This window comes from Triturus cristatus, chromosome 6 (assembly GCF_964204655.1).
Source record: "Triturus cristatus chromosome 6, aTriCri1.1, whole genome shotgun sequence".
Lineage (NCBI taxonomy): Eukaryota > Metazoa > Chordata > Amphibia > Caudata > Salamandridae > Triturus > Triturus cristatus.
Window position 1 is genome coordinate 1,058,843,602 of NC_140589.1, and position 21,840 is coordinate 1,058,865,441.

At 45.1% G+C, this 21,840-nt stretch overlaps 1 protein-coding gene across 4 annotated transcripts in view; it reads left to right on the forward strand.

Annotated features, from left to right (window-relative positions):
• The first annotated feature begins 6,702 nt into the window (after window positions 1-6,702).
• The window catches only part of AKAP7 (A-kinase anchoring protein 7), a 1,351,667-nt gene continuing 1,336,529 nt past the window's right edge, over window positions 6,703-21,840 (forward strand). For all 4 annotated transcript variants that reach the window (XM_085611892.1, XM_085611893.1, XM_085611895.1 and 1 more), the window contains exon 1: window positions 6,703-8,022. In XM_085611892.1, coding sequence (XP_085468018.1) covers window positions 6,861-8,022 — 1,162 coding nt within the window. In that variant the 5' untranslated portion in view covers window positions 6,703-6,860. The remainder of the gene's footprint in view (window positions 8,023-21,840) is intronic.

A 21,840-nucleotide genomic window follows, 5' to 3' on the forward strand; every position in this document is an offset into this window, starting at 1 on the left:
GCAAGTCTTGCAACAATATGCTAGCCTCTTTTCCCTGACCCCTGGTCTGACAAGCTGGTGTACCCATGATGTGGACACTGGTGACAGTGCACCTGTCAAGAACAAAATCTATCGACAGTCAGATCAAGTCAAGGAAAGCATCAAAGCTGAGGTCAGCAAGATGCTGGAGTTAGGGGTCATTGAGCCTTCAGAGAGCCCCTGGGCTAGCCCAGTGGTTCTGGTCCCCAAACCTCATCAACAGGGTGAAAAGAGAGAGATGAGGTTCTGTGTGGACTATAGAGGGCTCAACTCTGTCACCAAGACAGATGCTCACCCTATCCCAAGAGCAGATGAACTGATAGACAAATTGGGGGCTGCCAAATTTCTCAGTACCTTTGACTTAACTGCAGGGTACTGGCAGATTGGCATGGCCCCAGGAGCAAAAGAAAAGACAGCATTCTCCACCCCTGATGGGCATTATCAGTTTACTGTGATGCCCTTTGGGTTAAAGAATGCCCCTGCCACCTTCCAGAGGTTGGTGAACCATGTCCTGGCTGGGTTGGAGTCCTTTAGTGCAGCTTATCTTGATGGTATTGCTGTCTTTAGCTCCACCTGGCAGGATCACCTGATCCACCTTGGGAAGGTTTTAGAGGCTCTGCAGAGTGCAGGTCTCACTATCAAGGCATCCAAATGCCAGATAGGGCAGGGCACTGTGGTGTACTTGGGCCACCTTGTAGGTGGAGGCCAGGTACAGCCCTTACAACCCAAAATCCAGGCCATCATGGACTGGATAGCTCCAACAACCCAGACCCAAGTCAGGGCATTCCTTGGCTTGACTGGGTACTACAGGAGGTTTGTGAAGGGGTATGGGTCCATTGTGACCCCCCTCACAGAACTCACCTCCAAGAAAATGCCCAAGAAAGTTAACTGGACAGTTAGTTGTCAAAAGGCTTTTGACACCCTAAAAGAAGCAATGTGCTCAGCACCAATTCTAAAATCTCCAGATTATGCCAAGCAGTTCATAGTGCAGACTGATGCCTCTGAGCTAGGGATAGGAGCGGTCCTATTCCAGACCAATGATGAAGGCCAAGACCAACCTGTTGCTTTTATAAGCAGAAGACTACTCCCTAGAGAGCAGCGTTGGAGTGCCATTGAGAGGGAGGCCTTTGCTGTGGTTTGGTCCCTGAAGAAGCTGAGGCCATACTTGTTTGGCACTCACTTCCTAGTTCAAACTGACCACAGACCTCTCAGATGGCTAATGCAGATGAAAGGGGAAAATCCAAAACTACTGAGGTGGTCCATCTCCCTACAGGGAATGGACTTTGAAGTGGAACACAGACCAGGGACTGCCCATGCCAATGCAGATGGACTTTCCAGGTTCTTCCACTTAGACAATGAAGACTCCATAGGACAAGGTTAGTCTCATCACCTTTCGTTTGGGGGGGGGTTGTGTGAGAAAGTGCCATCTTTCTTGCATGGTATGCCCCCACTTTTTGCTAAATTGCTGAATGTACTTCGATTGAGTGTACCCTGGGTTCCTGCCAATCAGGTGCCCAGGGCCTATGTTCCTTCCTTAAACCACACAAACTCCAAATTGGCAAACCCTAGCCACATGTCAGCCCCTAGTAAATGGTACCCTAGGTACCCAGGGCCTTGTGACCAGGGAAGGCCTCTAAGGGCTGCAGCACTCATTGTGCCACCCTCAGAGGCCCTGTACCCTTACACACACACACTGCCCTTGCAGGCTGAGTGTCTGGGTGCAGGACAAAACAAAGAGTCGACATGGCACACATCACTGTGTACCATGCCCATCACCTACACTGCCAAGGCATATGTCAGCCACCCCTCTAGCTGGGTGCATTACGCCTATGGTGTGGGCACAGGAGCAGGAGCCCTGTGCCCCTACAGTACCCGGGTCCATTCCTGGGCACTGTAAGTGCAGTGCTGTCATTTAAGAATACATGGTGCTGAGAGCTTGTCAAACACGAGCTCCACAGCACCATATTGGCAACACTGAAGCCTGGGAAGTTTGGTATCAAACTTCTCAGCACATTGAACCCACACTGATGCCAGTGTAGGATTTAATGTACTAAGCACCCCAGAGGGCATCTTAGAAGATGCCCCCTTACAGCTAACTTGCAATCCACGTCTGCTCTGAGGCTGCCCAGGCTGCCACACAGCAGACACGTTGCTGGACCCCTGGGTGGGAGAGCCCCTGCTCTCCCGGGCCTGCAACAATGCACATCCTGGGTGAGGTGAGAAATCTCCTCCCCCAGGATGAGCAAAGGGAAGCTTCAAAGGCCTGCCGCCAGTTGGAGTTTCCCCAGGCCACTGCAACCCCCCACTCTGGCGGGAAGCTTGGCCGGAAACCCCATACAAGGACAGGGGATGTGCCAGCCTGCCCACCCCACCCCTCAGGTGGGGGAGGCGAGGTGAAGCACATCTCCGGGCTCTCGCCATCTTGAAGATGGGAGGCCCTACCCTATCAGGATTAGGCTACTGCCCCCCTCCCACAGGAGAGAGGCAGGATAGGGGGTGTACCCACCCCAGGACAAGGACCCATTGGTCCCTGGCCTTCACCTACCGGTAACGCCCCTAAATCTAGTATTTAGGGGCCCCCTGAACCTTCCTTCCTCAGATTCCAGATAGAAAAACGACAAGAAGAGCAAGAAGAACAAAGACCTGCCCTGCAGCTGCTAAAAAGAGAAGAAGACACCAACTGCTTTGGCCCCAGCCCTACCGGCCTGTCGACTCTCGAACCTGCACCAGCGCGGCATCCCACGTGGCCAGCAACCTCACCAACCCCGGAGGACCTGGCTACCTTTTAGCTCTAAGCCCCTGGGACTCCCACGAGTAGAGGCTCTACTCAAGAAACCTACTTGCTATCCCTGGCACCAGCCCGGGACCGCGGACCCAACACACTCTGCACCAGCCAAGCCTGGCCAGTGCCGGAGTGGACAAAGACCCAGAGGACGACCCCACGGCGACTGTGACCCAGAGTCCGGCACCCAAGGACCCCCCTCGACATCCCGGAAGAAGCCTGCAGCCTCAGAACCAAGTGCCACCCCAGCCGCGATCAACCAGAGGGTAAGATTCCCGACGTCAAAAGGCACCCCTGCACCCGGCGCCCTGCGACCCCCTGTGCCCAATCCCGGGGTACCCACCTAACCTACAACTACCCAACTTACCTCTCGAAGTGGTGGTGGCACCTGAAACATCCTGGTCCCCGAGCCTGCAGCCTCTTTCCAAACCGGAACATTCCCATTGATTTCCATTGAGCGCCCTAAGGCTCAAAAGCACCCTGCACCCAGCCGCCCGAGTGGCCCTGGCAGTGCCCTCTCTACACTAACCTACTTCCCCACTTGCCCTGAGTAAGTGACCAGGAGCCCAGCTCCCACAGCCGCGTGGCTTGCCAGACAGCAGCCACCAACCAAGGCCCCCCTATCCCTCATAGGATAACATTGGGCCCAACTCTCTCTGCACCCGGCCGTCCTGAAACCGCTGAGGGTGAACCAACTGTACCTACCTGACACTGGGGGACCCCTGAGTCCATGCCCGGAATTTCAACACTACCAGTCGAGTACTTACCCTTAAACCGCTAACTTCATTTTCCTCATAGGGTAACATTGACTGGCTTTTTCTTCAAAAATCTTCTAAGTGTGAACTTTTCAAAACTACAAAAATTCACCAAAAATCAGCCAAGTGACAAAAACGAATTTACTCACCTGCTCCTAGGTGAGCTCCCAGTGCTGGATCTTGGTGCCCAGCCCTGACTCTGAAAAGTGTTCACAACTATACTTACTTCTAACTCATTTTTCTCCCATAGGAAACCATTGTCTGCTTTTCTGTGAAATTTCTTCTAAGTGTCTACTTTTGCAAATTTGAAATATTCTTTTAAAATCGTACCATTTCTGCAAACGAAATTACTTACCTGCTTTTGATAAGGACCCCAGTCCTGGGTCTAGGCACCCAGTCCTGGATTACTAAAGTAACGATAAAGTACTCTACCTGCAATTTGAATTTCTTGCCATAGAGATCCATTGAATGTTTTCTGTGAAATATTTTCTAAGTGCTAACTTTTGAAATAGCTAAATATTATTTAAAAATCATTACAGTTATTAAGTCGACTTTCATCACTTGATTCTGAATACTGACCCCAGGCTGGTTCTAGGATCCAGACCTGGAATTCCAAAAGTAATCTGAAAAGTAATTTATTACAAATAACCTGAATTTACCATTGAGCTCAATGCATTGTTATGTTTAGGAAATAGGATTGTTTATTGCAACCAACTGTGACTGTTTACACAAATTTATTGCTTGAAACAAAAGTATTTATATTCAACCTCTCATTCTGAGAAAGTATATTTTTACCCCCTTTGTGGTTCTAAAAATAAAACAAGCATATATTTTATATATACAAATCATTGGCCTAGAGTTCAGTTATTGAGTGTGTGAAACCATTTGCTGACTGAGTGTGTACAATAAATGCTTTACACTGTCCTCTGGTACTGCCTTACTGCTCGACCAAGCTACCACTTTTGAGAGTAAGGTCATACCTAACTTTGACCTCTATCAGCCTCTGGGGGACTGTGGACTCTGTACACCCTGTACCTATTAGGGAACAGTATATACAGAGCCACTTTCTCACACAAATGACCTTTTGTGTTGTGCAAAATGAGTGTGTTCACTTGTGATGTTTTCAGAGTTCCTGCTGTGTTTCTGTAGCACTTTAAGTAGTGAGATTTTAGTTGTATACAGAAGGCTGTTCTTCAGCAAACATATTTTAAGATGGGGCTCGTTTTGAATACAACTAAAGAGCTCAAATGCAAGAGAAGTACCCTCTTGCTCCTGCTGTGCAATTTACAGCACGCGTTTTTTGCCCAATGCTCGATTGCGACGCTATTAAAATAAAAGTACCTTCACAAGTGCACAGTGGTGGGAACAGGACAGCAAATGAGCGGGATGGGGAAGCAGCGAGGTGTGAGTCGGGAAGAAGCTGCAAGCCCATGAAAAAGGAAGAGAGAGGTCACTGCACTGCAGTGCTCTGCTCTTTGCTTAATTAAACAAGCACTGGCCTCCACAACAAAAGGGAGACCTAGAGTGGTTGGCTGCTGGCGCGGCAACTGGTGAGTGTGCATTGCCAGAGAAGGAGTGGGGTAGGGGTTAAAGCATTACACAATATGCAGTCTTAACCAAAAGAAACAAGTGTAACATGAGTGGAGAGGATGTGGCGCAGCAGCCAGAGCTGTTGACTTGAGAGCTAGGGATTCAAGTTCAAGTCTCAGCGATGCAACCTCTAGTGGTTCTCCGCAAATCAATTAATTTCTCCATTGTGCTATATAAGTCTGCAAATTTAATCTAAAGTATAACGCAAGCATAAAGAGGCAAAACTTTACGAAAAAATAGTTCCACCAAAGCGGATGTTAACAGTATTTCGGCGGCGGCAGCAAACTGATAAGAGATGCAAACGAGGAACAAGCATTGGTGAATACAGAAAAATTTGCTACAGCCAATAAAAACAGAGAAAGGGTAAGTGGCACGCAAAGGACCCAATGAGAAGGCAGGAAAGAGGAGAGGCGAGATGTAAGCCCCCTTTACGTTTATATTACAAACAATAGTTTTCTCAAGCACAGAGCACGTGCTGTGCAGGCAAAACCTAAAAAGGCAATACTTTTAATTTGAGAGCACCGGCTCTTCTCTGAAACAAGCAAGCACTCTGGTAGAGGGTACATGCACATCTATTTTTCCATTTCAAGCACTGCCTGTAACTACCAGTACCACATAGGGACCTGGAGAGAATATGGCCTTCGGTACGAGGTTGCGGTAAATAAATCTCCCAAAAATAAAATTCAGATCTGCCAATACAATACACATAAATGTATCGGACCCTGTGTGGTATTCGTGTTAACATCGGCCCTGAAATCAATCTGAAAATTATATCCTGGCTGGACACTGCTGGTTACTTATGATACCACAGTTGACTGCTTTTTTGTCCAAAACAAAATTTGAGATTCTGAGTTTGCGGCTAATTGGAAAATGCTCTCCCCTCTCTCGTCCCCCGTCTTTAAACTCCCCCCCCCCCCCCCCAGATTGACATCTGAAGGACAGCGAGACTGAGGAGCCACCGCACACCTAAACGTGTACTTTGCTAAAACACACTCCTGTGACTGCCCACTTCCTAGTTAATAACAGCGTACGCGCAGTCGTGGGCATGCGCATCACTCATAGTTAGTTGTGCCCTATACTTTTGGCCAATAAAAAGTTCAAAACTAGGACCCCGAGATATTCACAGAAAGAGGACTTGCTGAAGGGCTCTTGCTGATGCATTTAAATTGGCGGCCATTTTTCAATGTCTTTTTAACCGTAGTTTATCAACCAAGACAATTGAGAAATGAATTAACTGCACCACCATTTTCAATATTATGCTAAGGATACATTGAAGTGTATCATAGTGCCTCTTTTAAAATGTAAACACACAATATTTCTGTATGTGAGGAAAATAATAATGAACAATTTAATGTTAGAAAAATAGACGGATTTAGTGAAAGGCCTCGTGTTTACACATAAACACCCGTTCTTCTTTACAAATAAAAAATAATAATTTCTTTGGTGCTCCTGGTCTCCTTCATACTTGGTAAGACTTACATTTCCCCAAGATGGTCGCTAGTCTGAATGGGGTGATGCTGTGTTTGAACAAGTGTGGGTTAACAGTGTAGACGCACACTGTAAACAGGACGCATGCTGCGGTTTTGGCTGTGATAGGTGCACTTTCTAACTTTTTGTCGGTCCCGGAGTAAACAGGCCTGCCCGCCCTGACCTCTGCTGTGTTGACAGGGCATGTGACACGAGCATCCTCTTCCGTCTTCTCAAAGCATGGGGAAATGTGGAAAGCTGGGGGGCCGCGCAAAGTCTCCGATTTAGAATCTTACCATCGTCTCCGTAGTTTAAAGCTGGCTCTTGCAGCTGTTCAAATACGTACAGACAAGGACACGCTTGTAGACTCGGGGAAACTACTGCCCGTTTTATATGACGACCGGCAACGACTTTTAAAGGGAAGTTTTAATGTAATGCAAGAGCTGTCAATGTCTGTGGAAGGAGTTCACGGGATAATTAATGAACAGAAGTGCTCGCCGGATAAAAGTTCTCAGTTCATACAAGAACAGCAGGTTTTCCTGGAAGGAGACCTTATACACATGGATGATCGGGATCCCTCTCGACAGAGAAGTTCTGACCTTGTACAGGAGAGTAAACAATGCCACACCAATGAGGAATCGCACGGATCCCCAGAGAGAGGATATGGCCTAAAAGAAAACAAACAGGGGCTACGGGATAGTCCTAGACCAATGTTGGCTCAAGAATGGGTTACTACGGCTGTGCATGGATCTGGGTATCAGCACTTGAAGGAGGCTCTTGTTGGATCCACAGAGGCAATGGGGGAGCCCAGTCAAGCTTGTAAAAGTGTCCCTGTAGGACTGGCTGGGGTACTGGATAAACAAGAGAACTCCCAGTTGGAAACATCAATTTCTGAAACGTTGGAAAATATGAGGAAGGAATATAGTCATTTTGAGACATTAGAGATGTGCATGGAAGGAACCCAAATACAGATGCAGGGAAGCTGTAACTATCTGAAGGAGCAAGAGTGTGCAGTGGTGCTAGGCCATGGGAAGAGGGAGTTATATGACGTACCAAACGTGGAAAGCACTGAGCCTTTGAAAGAACTGCGGAGGAGCCTGGTGAAAGACCAAGGCTCTATAGAGAATGTTATGGGGGCAATAGTAGTCAGTGATAGACCTGTAGGTAAACTTGATATATCTTTGAAAAATGCTAGTTTTGATCAAGAAGAATGTTGTACAGGAGGTAGACCCTTCCCTATGGAAGGGGCCCCCATGTCTTTGGAGTGGCACATGGATAGTGATCGGTCCACAGAGGATTCTCCGTTACCAACTGTTGCACTGCCTGGGTTGAAATACCAAGAGGCAGCAAGAACAGAAACTGACATTTTATATCCTGAACCATCTGTTTCTGCAGTGCTGCAGGATACCGGTAAGAGTAGAGAAGGTGGACCCATACCATTCTTGCTGCCTATATTGATGTATTTACCAATGGGATCTGATTGATCTGTTAAAGAGAAACCATCCCACTGAAATGTTGTTAAAGTTAATTATGTTCAATACAACACTAAGTAGAGAAACACACACATGTAGCACTGATACCAAAACACATTTTCAGTTAGAGTGTACTGATCCAAACTTCCTCCCTAGGTATCTCTTTCCCAATGACTGATACCACATGCAGATACATCTCCTCTAGTGCCTTCACTCTGCTCACACTTGGCTTCTCACTGCGCCCAACTTTGTGCTCAAGCTTACTTCTACTCCATTCCATCTACTTTGCCCTCACCACTAGATCTGTATCTCCTGATTATATCTTCCATTACATCATCGTCCCTCCCTCACTTCTATTCATTACACACATGAGGCATTCCTGCCACACCAGACACCTACACCATGTGATTTGAATCAGAGTGTATAATGCCCCCCCATCCTCCTGTTTTTTCAATGTCTCATCAAGATTTCGACGCGTGTGCCAGGCGCCGGCCGTGTGCGGGGCTGCGGTCATTTTCTTCATCTTGGATTGCTGGTTGGTCACAGCGGGCCTGCCCGATCTTCATACTGGTCATGAGGCGCTGTGTCTGGGAGTTGCGGTGCGCTCCCTTGCAGCGTCTGCTCATCCTGAGACATGATGACATTGTTACCGGCTCATTGTGGCTGGGGTTGTGCCTCTGGTGTCGAAGGACAGCCTTGGAAGCTGCATCGAATGTGGGATAGCGCGGCTCCTCTGCTGTCGGTTTCTCAATAAAATTACAGTAAGGGTCTCAGGGGAGGCAGTTATTTATTGTTTTCCCGCTTTTGAATTGGTTGTTACTATGCCCCTTCCTTATTGGTCCTGGGAAAATTTGTTTCCTTTTGTGTCTCTCATTTACTGATTGGTCACGGAGGGGGGGGGGGGGGGGTTCTGCCATTATCTAGGTGCATCTAAACGCAAACATGTACTGTCCTCATCTGAAGAGGATGAGCCTATTCCTGCTCACTGGAGCAGTTCCAGGGGCCCTAGGGATCCTTCTGCTTTACTCTCTGCCTCTGAGGTTCAGGCTATGATTGATTCTGCTGTGGCCCGAGCTCTGGATGCCAGGGCTGAGCCCAAGCGAAGGGGTTCTCGTTCGTCTGTGGGTCCGGCGGACACTCCCTCTGGGGACTCTTTGGCTTCTGAGGCCAGCCGTCCTTCTACCTCTATGGGGAAGTTTGTGCGTAGAGAAGAGGTTCCGGACATTCTACAGCTTTCCAGGAGAATTTGGGTTTGCTTCTTTCTCCTCCTCTGAGGCAGCGGCAGGCATGTGTCCACAGAATGTAAACCCCCTGTTCTATGCCATTTCATGGCCAGATCAAGAACTTGATTTCTGGTGAATGGCGTGACCTGGAACGCTCTTCAGTTCCGCACTTTCTGCAGAAGCTTTCTGCTCTGGAGGAGGGGGTGGACTCTCTTTCACATTCAGTTAAAGTGGACGCCATGTTGGCCACTCTGATTGGTCGTACCATGATTAATCCTGAGGATTGTTCTCCTTCTGATGCTACGAACAAGAAAATTGGGAGGCGCTTAAGAAAGCTTTCTCTGCAGAGAACTTGACTTTGAGGGCAGGTGTTCAATCTGCTTATGTGGCTCAGTCTCTGGTTTTGGACTTTGAGAAGTTGGCTACTGCAATTCAGGAGGAGACGGAATATTCGGAATTGCTGGTTCATATGGAACTGCAGGCCAAGTTGTTGGCAAACATTTAGTTGGATGTTCTGAGGTTTTCTGCCATGGCGACTGGTTCCGTGTTGCTGGCTCAGAGGAATTTGTGGATGCGCAACTGGAAGGTGGACTTCTCCAAGAAGTCTTCTCTCATGAAGATCCCGTTTGAGGGTACAATGCTGTTTAGTGGTCGGTTGGAGAGCATGATTGCCAAGTCTTTCAAGGATCGTAAGCATGCTCTTCCTCACAAGGGGAAGGCGTCTTCCACTTACTCTTGTCACTTTTGGGACCCGCCTTCTTCCTCTTCTTCCTTATGTTCCTCCCGAAAGACCTCCAAGCCTTTTTTGGACCGTCGAAGGACATTCTAGCCAAAAAAGTCGTCCTCCTTGGCTGGTACTAAGGATCAGCTTGATTCCTTCAGGTAGAAGTCCTGACAACGATTACAGGCAGCATCAATGCCTGTGGCGGAAGGCTTTTGTGTTTTCTAGAGGCCTGAATTTGGGATGTGAGGGATCGCTGGGCCTTGACTATTGTCAGGACCGGCTATCGAAGCCAACTTTGTCACTCTGCCTCCCAGCTGGGACACCATCCATACTCCTTTCCCCAGGGATCCTGGGAAGAAGCAGGCTCTTCTAGAAAAGAAGGTGATTATGCCAGTTCCCTTGGAGGAACAGGGACTGTGTTGCTACTCAATTCTTTTTCTGGTTCAGAAGGTGTCCGGTGGTTTCAGACCGGTTCTGGAACTTAAGAGACTGAATGGGTGGGTCAGGGCCATTCATTTCAAGATGGTGACTTTGCAGTCCATAAGTCCCTTGGTCGGGGACTTTATACCTCCATAGACCTCCAGGGCGCTTACCTCCATGTTCCTATGCCTCTGGATCACCAGATGTTTCTGAGGTTTGCAATTTTCAGTTTGCTGTGTTGCGATTCGGTCAGAAGTCTGCCCCGCGGGTCTCCACAAAACTGTTGGCTCTGTTGGTGGCTTTTGCCCGCAGTCAGGGGATCTTTCTTCATCCCTACCTCGACGACTGGTTGGTTCACGCTCCCTCATGTCTGTTGGCTCGCAGTCACACAGGGGTGGTACTGGACATTTTGCAGGAGCACGGTTTTCTTATCAATCTGGAAAAATCCTGCCTTGTTCCAGCAGAGGACTGTCTCTTTATTTGGGCAAGATTTCGTACTGATATGGGGGTGGTCACCTTGCCGGATTTTCGGGTGACAAAGTTCCGGTCCCACATTCTGGGTCTCTTTATCCCAGCCCGTCCAGGTGACTGCTCGTTGGCTCCAGGTGCAAGGGGATCTGGCTGCGACAGTGTTTCTGGTTCTGGTCCCGCTTTCATTTACACATACTGATGGCTCATATCCTGGCACATTGGTGTCCTCATTGTCTCCCCCTCTCTTCTCTGATTCCTGTCACCCCTCAGATCCAGGGGGATCTGTTTTGGGGGCTTGTCAGGGATCATGTGCTGCGGGGGTGTCTCTCTCCCCTCCTGCCCCCTTGATTGTCACAACGAATGCCAGTCTGTCGGGTTGGGGGGCCTGGATGGGGGTGCATCAGGGCAAGGGCTCTTGGTCTCAGTCCCAGAGGAGGAGGTCTTCTAATTGGAGGGAGTTGGAGGCTGTACGCTTGGCTCTAATCGCCTTCTCTCGGTTTTTGGAGGGTTCGGTCATTCTGGTCAGGAGGGACAACATTACGACGATGGCTTATGTGTACAGGAAGGGGGGATCAGGTCCTCATCTCTGGCGGCAAATAGTTTGTTTTGTTTGGCAGAGTCTCATATGTTGGCCCTGTCTGCGATTCATATTCAGGGGGTCTCCAATACTCTTGCTGACGCACTTAGCAGAGCCATTCCGTCGTCGGTGGATTTTTGTCTCCGTCAGGAGTTGTTTGTGGAGCTTACAGTGTGCTGGGGTGTTCCTGTGATGGACTTTTTTACAAGTGTTCTTAATGCCAAGGTGCCTGTTTTGCTCTTGAAGTCAGAAGGGTCGTGCTCGGGCAAGGACAATCTTTCCTGCCAGTGGCCTCTTGGGCTTCTTTAATGCATTTCTTCCCTTTCTACTGCTTCTCAGGTTCCTTTTCAGGGTCCGGATGTTGGGGCATCAGTCATTCTGGTTTCTCCGGCTCGGCCCCGGGCCTCTTGGTTTCCTCTTCTTGTGGAGATTTGGACGGAGTTGGAGTGGTTTTTGCCCCTGTCTCTCTCTCCCTTGGTGTTCACGGTGTTGCAACAGTATGTTCTATCCAGGATGCGCTTGGCGGGCTGTAGATTGAACTATTAAGTCTACTGCATAAGGGGGTTCCAGCTGGTTTGACCTCGACTCTGCAGGCGGCTAGGCGCTCCTTTACCAATAAGTCTTACTTGCGTCACTGACGTTCTTTCAATAGGTGGTGTCGATGTAAGGGTTTGGACCCTACGTCTTCTGCCTTGTTTGATGTGATGCTGTTTCTGCAGTAGGGGGCTTCTTTGTGGTTGATGGTTACCTCCATTAAACTTCAGTGGGCTGCAACTAAGGCTTTTCAGAGTTCTTGGGGCAATCTGTCGGATCCCGATGGTTTGGTGGGGCGGCTTTTCAAGGGGCTGCGTAATGTTCTTCCTTCTCATCAGAAGCACTTTGTGGGATCTGTGGATTCTGTGGATTTGCGTTTGTAGTCCCTTAAAACGTTCTTATTTTGTGGCTATTTTCTCTACTCAGCGTTTGTGTGAACTGGGTGCTTTGTCTTTCAAGCATCCTTTTTGTAGGGTTTTTGAAGACCAAATCATTTTGAGGCCTGTCCTTTGCTTTAGTCCTAAGGTTGATTCCTAATTCCATTGGGACAGGAGTTGAGTCTGCCCTCCTATTTTGAGTCTCCTTCTTCCGAGTGGGAGGGGCAGCTGCATTCTTGGGATGTCAGGAGGGCTCTCCTGATTTATTTGGATAGGGTGGCTTCCCTTCGGGTTTCCAATTCACTGTTTGTGAATTTTGGTTCAGTTAATAGGGGGTTCCCTCCTTCTACTTCCTCCTTGAGTCGGTGGGTTCGGACTCCTACAAGGCTTCTGGTAAGGTTTCTTCCTGGGGGGTTCAGGGTCATTCCACGAGGTCTATCGCTACCTCTTGTGCTGAGGTCCAGGGCACTTCCATTTCTGAGATCTGCCAGGCAGCCACATGGGCTTCCCCTTTGACTTTTGCCTCTCATTACCGGATTGTCTTGGAGGTTGACCGGTCTGAGGTTTTTGGGTCCAAGGTATTGTCCGCTATGGTGCATGAATAGCGGGATTTCCTCTTTTGTCTGTGTTGTTAAATAAACATGTATTTGTGCATTACCAATTTGCTTGTCTTGTTTGGTTTTGTACATCTCGTGTGTGTAATGAAGGGAAGCGAGGAAGGGACAATGAGGAAAAGATTCAATTACTTACAGGTATTTGCTTTACTCTGAGTCTCTTCCTTCTTTTCTATTCAGTACATCCCTCCCTCCCTGGTAGTCCGGGCCAACCTTCATTGGTGAGGTGTCAGATTACGTGGTATTACAGGAGGATGGAGGGTTTTTTAGGTCTCGCCTAGGCAGCGCGCATGTGCTGCTCTAGGAGGGCCTTTAGCCATCCGTCTGCTCCTTTTCCCACACTCGTGCTTGTATCCACCTTGTGGGAGCGAACAGCGGCGCGCATGGTAATTGACAACATATGGCTCTCGCGCCGCTGCTGCTCGCTCCCGCAAGGCGGATGCCTGCACAAGCACGAGTGCATTTGCCTTGAGTGACCGGCGCTGACGCCCTGACGTGCTCTGGCGGCAGCCGGCATAGCTCGCGCGTCTCCCCTCTTCGCAAGAGTCTGGGAGGCGCCCTCCGGCTTCCCGCACTTGCAGGTTTTTACAACGCCAACTCGGCATCGGAGCGCTGTGCCCGTGTTAAGGTTTAACTTTGGTAAGAAGTTATGTTTGCAGAAACGGGCACTGTTTTGATGAACACCCTGCCCACAGCCACACATGCTGCCCGCCTTGCCATCTTCCAGTGGCCTCACTTTGATAACACTCCCTGAGACCTATCGCTAGGAGCATTCATTTGGAGCCAAGCTGCTGCCGACTCTTCCATGTGGCGTTATATTTAGAGCTTAGTAAAGTATTTGCCGAAAGTTAAAGAAATAAGTACAGGAAAAGTCAGCGTAGGAAAGAGCCTAATTAGTTCTACCGCGTCTGCCTCATTTTGAAAGTGTTTTTTGTTCACAAGGATTAGATGGTTTAAATAGCTTAAATGTGTGTAATTGGGTATAATGTAAGCTCGATTGCCATATTTGCCTTTAGAAAAGTCAGACTAATTTATTTTCAGTCGAGGCACATTATGGACAGTAAAATCAAGGTCTCTCCAGCCGCCCATGGTGGACGGTTTTACCGTCATGCAGCCAAACCCTTCATTTCCATTTCTGCTCCTCTGGATGCTGCTGTTGCCTCAAGTTGCATCACATCGCAGAATTTTGTTCTGCTCCCATTTGTCCTGTTCTGAACTGGCTGTGCACCCAGTGGTATAACCTTCTTGACATTACTCCTCTGAAGTTTTGTCCAGGGAGCCAAAGCCATTGACTTACTTCCGCTCAATCGACTACGAATTCTTTGAAATCCTGCATCAGAATTTGGTTTATTTACTCTGAATCCTTTTCATCTGATTTTTGCACTTCAACTTTTTTTCACCAATGTCTGCTACTCAGAAGTTGTCTGTACCGAATTCTGATCCTCTGAATTGTCATCTCTGAAGGGGAACACAATGGCATGCCTCCAGGGCAAAGGACTCACATACCTGGAAGTTTGGGCAAAGATTATAGCTCATGTTTTTTAGTGCAGTCTGTTCCTGTGGCTTCCCTTCCTCATGGGCAATGTTGGTTATCATCCCCATCTTTAACAAGCATTGGCATAGCCAATAGGTCTCGCCTTTGGGACCTTATAAGTGTTTAGCCATGCAACAGTTGATGTTGTTGCACCAAGGATATTGTGCTGGATAACTAAACACTTATACGGTCCCAAAGGCGAGACCTATTGGCTATAGCAATGCTTGTTTTAAACTGTGATTGAGAATCACGTGGTATGGGTGTCTGGTGAGGCAGGAATGCCTCATGTGTAATGAATAGAAGCGAGGTATGCGGGCTCATGAGTAATGCGATTACTGGTAAGTAATTGCAGCAATACAGCATCTAAAGCAGATCAGTAGGTCCATCTCTTTGAGCTGGTGTTCTGAGACTAACTTCCAAGTCCCTCTCCTATTCAACCTACTGTGCAGATTTCAAATGAATAGATAGCTTGTAATGTACTCACAGTGGTATGATGCTGTTTTGTTTCTATTTTCCTGTCCTCTTCATATTTACTACAGATCATTAGAGCCCGAGTTTTTATATGTCACCCGAAATGTCAAATTAACCAATGTACCATGCTCACACTCCTTGTGTTAGATTGTTTATGCTCTAAATAAATACACAATTAAACATGCTGAGAAAAAAATAATGTTTCTGTTTGCTTAACTTAGTGGCAACCGTTTTATTGATACTGGAAGGACGAAAAGCTTAACCTGTGACTTTTCTGGTGGATCTCAGAATGCTACAATATAAACATTCACAAAGTGAGCAGTCCTACCAGATACATCTGCTGGCCACATGTATGAGCTGGCAAGATAACAGGGGGTGAAATAGCCTGCTGTGCAGACTAGTGCATATCAATCAAGTCTTATTTTGTATTAGCGGTACTATGGCTCAAATGGTTAATGCCCTTGCTTCAGAAATCTTCAGATGCACAAGGTTTAATTTTGATAAAATAGTAGGAAGGTTAAAGGTCTCTACCTAAACGCCGAAAGGTTATAGCCAACACTGGGAGGTGTGCCCAGTATTAGCAAACGCTTTTCATAATAGTTCGATCTTTACCTGCTTAAACTAAAGAGAAAATTGGAATAAAAATGGCTTTGAGCAGCATACAAGAAACTAGTACTGAGTACCTGGAACCTGATGTTATTCTTATTACCTTCAATAATAATGCTAAAGTTGATATACAAATCTGCATAAACATAATAGCAACACATTATTTATGCAACGAAAAATGAGTTAGGGAGGTTAAAAAGTCTCAGTTACTTGTAGCACTTTTAAAAAAGAATTCAATAGAAAGTCAAGAGTAACCTTAACAAGTCCCATTTTAACCATTTGCATTGACGTTAGAGTAGCTCTATAAAGTCTGTGATTACGACATACCACATTCCACCATCCTTTACAGGTGACATTATTTTTTAAGTTAGATTTAATAAAATGTAAAACAATAGAAAATATTAAGTCAGCAAACTTGCCAACCAAATGATTTAAAACCAATCTTTACTAACCTCACCAAGGAAAAGGTACCCTTTGCTAAGAACTAGCTTCACAGAGCAAATGTCCGTTATCCCAAATTTGAATCCAAAATGATCTAACCAAAGGTCATTCAAAACATATGCAGGATATCACTATTTTCTCTTGCACATGGGCAACATTTATCATCACTTCAAAGTTTAATTTTAAAAAGCATATCCAGTATCAAGAATATTCTAATTTAACAAAAGAATTGCAGCTTAAGAAATGGAGTGGAAAAAAAAGTGGAATGAATTGTACACCAAATCATTCCCAAGTGGAGATAGGAAAAGTGCAATTCAAATCTTCTTCCTATTCTAATTCAGCTGTGGTTTTAGGTTTGTTTGTAATAACTAAGGTATGCTTCGTCTAAATAAAGGTTGCCTTAATACTCATTGTAAAATTGCGTGTGAGATTGTGTTGCTTCTGGGTATGCCGCTATCAGCGAGTGATCAGGAAAAACTTGTGCACAGATGTCAATTCATCATATTTGTGACAGAAAGTAAGTGGGACATTTTTGCTCCAACTTAGTAAACGAGAGAAGTGTATTCAGTGAAATCAACTGTTTGACATAATAGATATCTTTTTTTTATCTGTTCGTGACCGTTAAGGATTTCATTGTTAATCTTAGTATCATCATTGTGCAAGGGGAGGGAAGATTCAAATTTGAATAGAAATGGCTCAGTCAGCTTACATGAATAATTGTCAGGGCAGACAGCTTAGGCCTTTGTGCCATTCAAACCATGTATTTAATCGTAAAGGTTCAACACAGATCGCACCAGTTTTTTTCCATGAATTTATATCAGTAGTGGTAATTCCAATTAAAAGGTTCCAACCTCGTTTATGGGTGAAGACTGACTGATATTTAAATAAATCTGGAACATTTAGGCCAGCATTCATGTAGCACTGTTTCTGTAAATGAATTCACGCACCTCTAGTCCATAACAAATGACAAAAGACCTTCAATTGATTAAGGATATTACAGAAAGGTTCACAGGAAGTATAGATAATAAAAATCAGTAATGGATAAACACATAATTTTCATGCTGTCAAGTTTACCCCGCCATGAAAGGAAGAGGGGAAACTATTTTTCATGTTGTTGCAATACTGTCTTTGACCTCTTCTGTGTTAAGTTTGATCATTTGATGAAGTGAATTACAATATAAAACACTCAAACATTTAATTTGATTCCTATTCCATGCTAGTCCAGTATGTCAAACATACCTCTAAAATAGCATTTATTCAGTAGCATATCTTCAGATTTATCAATATTTAGTTTAAACCAGATACTTTGGACAACAAGCACAAGATATGAAGAAATGCATCCAGGAAAGTAAGGATTTGAAATGTATAACAACAAATCACCTGCATATACTGAAAATGGAATTTCTTCATGTCTAAACATATCTTCCAACAACATTCTAGGTTGTCGTACTTACTCGAAAGATAGCTCAGTGTGCAAATAGAACCAATCTGAGCAGTCATCAAATATTTGGTGAGACTTTTATTAACAGATATATACTCAGTCCTTGACCTAGATCGAGGAGCATGACTCTTGGGCATATTCAGTTTACAAGTTTCTGTCCAGGAACGTATCCATCACCTGATTGCAATCCCCTCCAACAATAAAATTCTCACTTCAGCAAACTTTGAGTTTAGTAGACGTTGAATCAAAGAAGTAAAACACTATTAATTGTAACATATGGAAACGGCATTCTTCCTTTATCATTCATCTAATTTATAATAGTATCAGGAGTCAGAAATTTGTGAAACAAAATTACCACGCTATATTGTTGATTGGAGGCAAGTAATAAACACAGCCCACTCAACCTTTCTTCAAAGAGCCAATATCTTTCCCAATCAAGTATTCCCTGACATAATTAAATTTGCTGTTTCACTTTTGACACATGAATGAGGAAACATGTTTTAATAGGATTACACACATTGACCTATTAGTAAAAAGAGTTACATTACATAAAAGCACAGTAACTTACATATAATAAGAGTACCAAAATAAACTTCATAGGCTGTGGAATATTAATGTATAGAAGGTAACCAACTGTACAAGAGAAAAAAAAGAAAGAGAAAAGGATAACAAAAAGGAGCAATTAGGACAATAACCCCACTGAATAAAGAAAAAGATACAGCGAAAAGCCAAATGGACTTCAACAATATGAGTACAGCTTAAAAAAGAGAGCATTGAAAATGAGGAACAGAGGAATACCGCAGGCAAGGACGAGCACACCTGTAAAATTATAGAAAAAACACAATTTAGATAAATCTAAAGCACAGTGTGATATTTGACATAGCCCAAAAGAAATAAGTAATGCGAGCACAGTTCAATAAAGGTACTTTCAAAGACTAAGCAAACAGCAGACAATGTGATGAACATTCGTCATAGACCCATGAGGACAAAGATACCCTCAAAGAAAAAGATAAAGTAAAATGCATAAAAAAAAAATAGGAGAAAGGAATTTCTCCTTAAAACTATCTGAAAGGAAATTGCTATGTATAAACAAAAATGTTTCTGCCTTTCATTGATTCTCCTTTAAGCAGTTAAATACATTTTTACCTAGCTTGTCAGAATATTCTTAAGTAGTTGTCCTTTCTATATAGATCACTTTAAGAGAGACACAGATGTATTAAGCACCCAACCTTGCATTCATTGACTGCAGTGCTGTGTGTAAATGTAGAAACTCTTTCTTTTGGATTTGCTGCAACTCTAGAGACATCCTGGGAGAAAAAAGGTTTTTGGGCCTCACCATGACATATGTTTCCTTAGTTTTGCTGCAGAAAGGAATTTCATGAAATCGGTAAAGGGAAGAAATAAAACGTCAATACCCTTGATTTGGAAACTCAACTCTATAGAAGGAACTTTGGGGCAATTCAATGGTTTGTTTAGATGTTAAGTCCAGAAGAGTTCTAGAGTTCCACTGTCTTAGGGATACTAATTCTCAAAATGGCAGTCATATCTGAGCAATCTGCACCCTCCGGAGTACCATATGCTGTTTTCCGGACTTACAGTTTGTTTTTAAGATCTATTTCTTTGGCCATTAAGTCAACTTTAATTACAATATCCTGCACATCACTCATCCTTTGTTCTACTCCAACACTCTTGACCCCAAACCTGACTCCTCTATCCTCTTAAGCCTGCTGTTTGTTTCAACCACAAATGGCTTTAGGTTTCAGATTTCATTAATCAGATCCTCTAAAGTGAGCATAGCAGAAGCCTTTGTAGGCGATGCAGGGTCTTTCTTCCGACTTTTAACAAAGGTAGCCTGTACATCATTTTGGGAGAGAGTTAGCTGTTGATGGAAGTCAGTAGGTTTGCAAGATAACTGACCATCTACTTTCAGGGGTGTCGAATTTTTTAAATAATCTACTTGTCCCACAACTTGCTAATACAAGTATATGTTTTGGCACAGAAACATGCTTACATATTTATTTTGTTTTATTAAAAGAAACACATGGTTGCCAACCATCTTAAAGTAAAACATATTTTGTAATGAGCATTATTCTTGTCTGCCCAAAAGTTCTGAGACACAAAATGGTGTTTAATAACTAATACCTGGTAACTTTGTCGTCCGTTTCCACAAAGCAAGTTGCTGTCCATTTAATTGGACTGACTGCTCTATAAACGACAACCACTAGCATCAGTCTACAGTTATGAACAGTAAGGCTCTTTATCCTATTGAAGGAGTTTGGGTGCTTGGGTGGAGAGCGGTAGTAAAATGTTCCTTAGGAGGCACTGGTCCAATGTAATTGTGCTGGACTCTGTGAACGACTGTATGCAAGTATAGGTGTGAATGGCAAAATTAAGCAGCACTAATGCACATCTGTTGTACTGCTACCACAGATGTGTATATAAAGGTTTTGACACTTATGAAGTCAGGTCACATGTATAGAAATAGCACTTCAGATAGAGGCCTGATTGGACATTGCTGTCACCATACTCTAAACATCTGAGAGCGTCTTTATGCAGTGTTTTGAAAGTGATGAATACCGAAGAAAGATACCCTTCGACCACCTGATGGTCCTGACAGTGTTCTGTTGCAACTGTGCTCACCTCTGGTGTTGTAAAATGAACAATAAATGGACAGAACGATGATCAATGTCAAACATTCACCCCAGTACAGAGATCTGGGCCTAAATTCATCGTTTTTTTTGCTCTCCATGCCATTCCAGTTTAAACCCAGCCATATGCAAATCAGTCTTGACCCTGTTCCTCAGGGATCAGTCCAGCCCAAACTGCCAGGCCAGGTTATCCCTGGACTGGAAACAGGCATTCTAGGACAAGTTTCGGCTTTAACCCCTCATCAGCCAGGCTAGCTTAAATCCAGTGGCGCAGTGAGCACGGGACCCATGTCTGGGAATTGGTGCTTGTATAGTGCTGTAGCACAGACAGAAATCAATGCTTCAGCAGTCGGGCTTAGGTGAGACTGGACTGCTGGGATGGAAATTTAGCTGAAGATCTGGAGAATATGGAATGCCAGGTTCAAAACTGTTGTTCAGAGATAGACTATTAGTAATGTATTTACAGCATCTAAAGTCAAGGGAGCAAAAGGCTGGGGTAGGACACTTGGGGGGGGGGGGGGGACGACACATGAGCTGAGCACTGACAGACTAGAGCCACATGGAACTAGTGTGAGCAGCATTAAAAGTCCAGGTTGAGCACATGCGTGTAGCGCAGATGTGAAGAGTTCCAGTGGGCTCAAATAGATACAGGAAGGACCCAAGGGCCAATCATCAGAGGACAATAGGTGATCAAAATAGCTTAGGTCAAGGATGCGTGAGGCTGGCATGAGAAGACACATTTCAGACCCCAGTCTGCGGCCTCTTAAAATCATGTTGAGTGTGCTCTCGTCCCTCATGCTGCCACTCCTCCTGAGCTCTCGGAGATCCTGTATGCTTCAGTGTCCTGGGGTTACATTGCTAGTTAAGCATGCACACTACCACTGTTAATAGCTCCACAGTGCCTGCCCATGCTGGATTCACCTAAAGGAAGAATGCTTTACCTGGGGCAGGCTCAGCATTCCCTCTTGCCAATCCTAGACTAGACTCCCGATAAGGCCTCTTGCCAGGCGGAGGCTTACACATCTTTTTAAATGTGCAGAAATATGTACCTGTCTTCTTGATTGGCTGTGAGTATCACCACGCCACAGCTTTGCCCCTGCATACTGAATCTAATGGCTAGTTGTCAGTCGAACAACATAAACATTAAAGCATCTTGTCCTCGGCAGAAAACAGCATGTCTCCAGCATCAGGCGATATTGCTCACTCCTGTGCTTTAGGTAATGGTGGCCATCCATTTTGATAGCTTAATTTTTCACCAATATGTCTGAAGCTATTCCATGGCAGAAGGACGCTTACTTTTGCGTTTTAACACTTTGAAGCATCCCATAAAGTAGACTGTTAATGACCACCTTAAAACTTTCTTATTATGCTAAGTCTTTTGCTGTATGTAAAATGATTTTCTCCCAGTAAAGCAGCAAAAGTGGTATACCACTAAACAAAAACCCACTATGCCAAAAGGAGAAGTACTTGCCTCCCCATGTCAAAAATGATTACTTTAGAAGCCATCCCAGAGTCATTGGATGATCATCTAACTACCTTAGAAGTCATTTTCTCATCATCCAACATCATCAAGCTCTTGAAGTCATCAGCAAAGGTTAGCAATTTGTTCCCGATGACTTGAAGATGATTTGAAACTGAGTTCCTAATGACTTCACACAATGAGATTATATCTAAT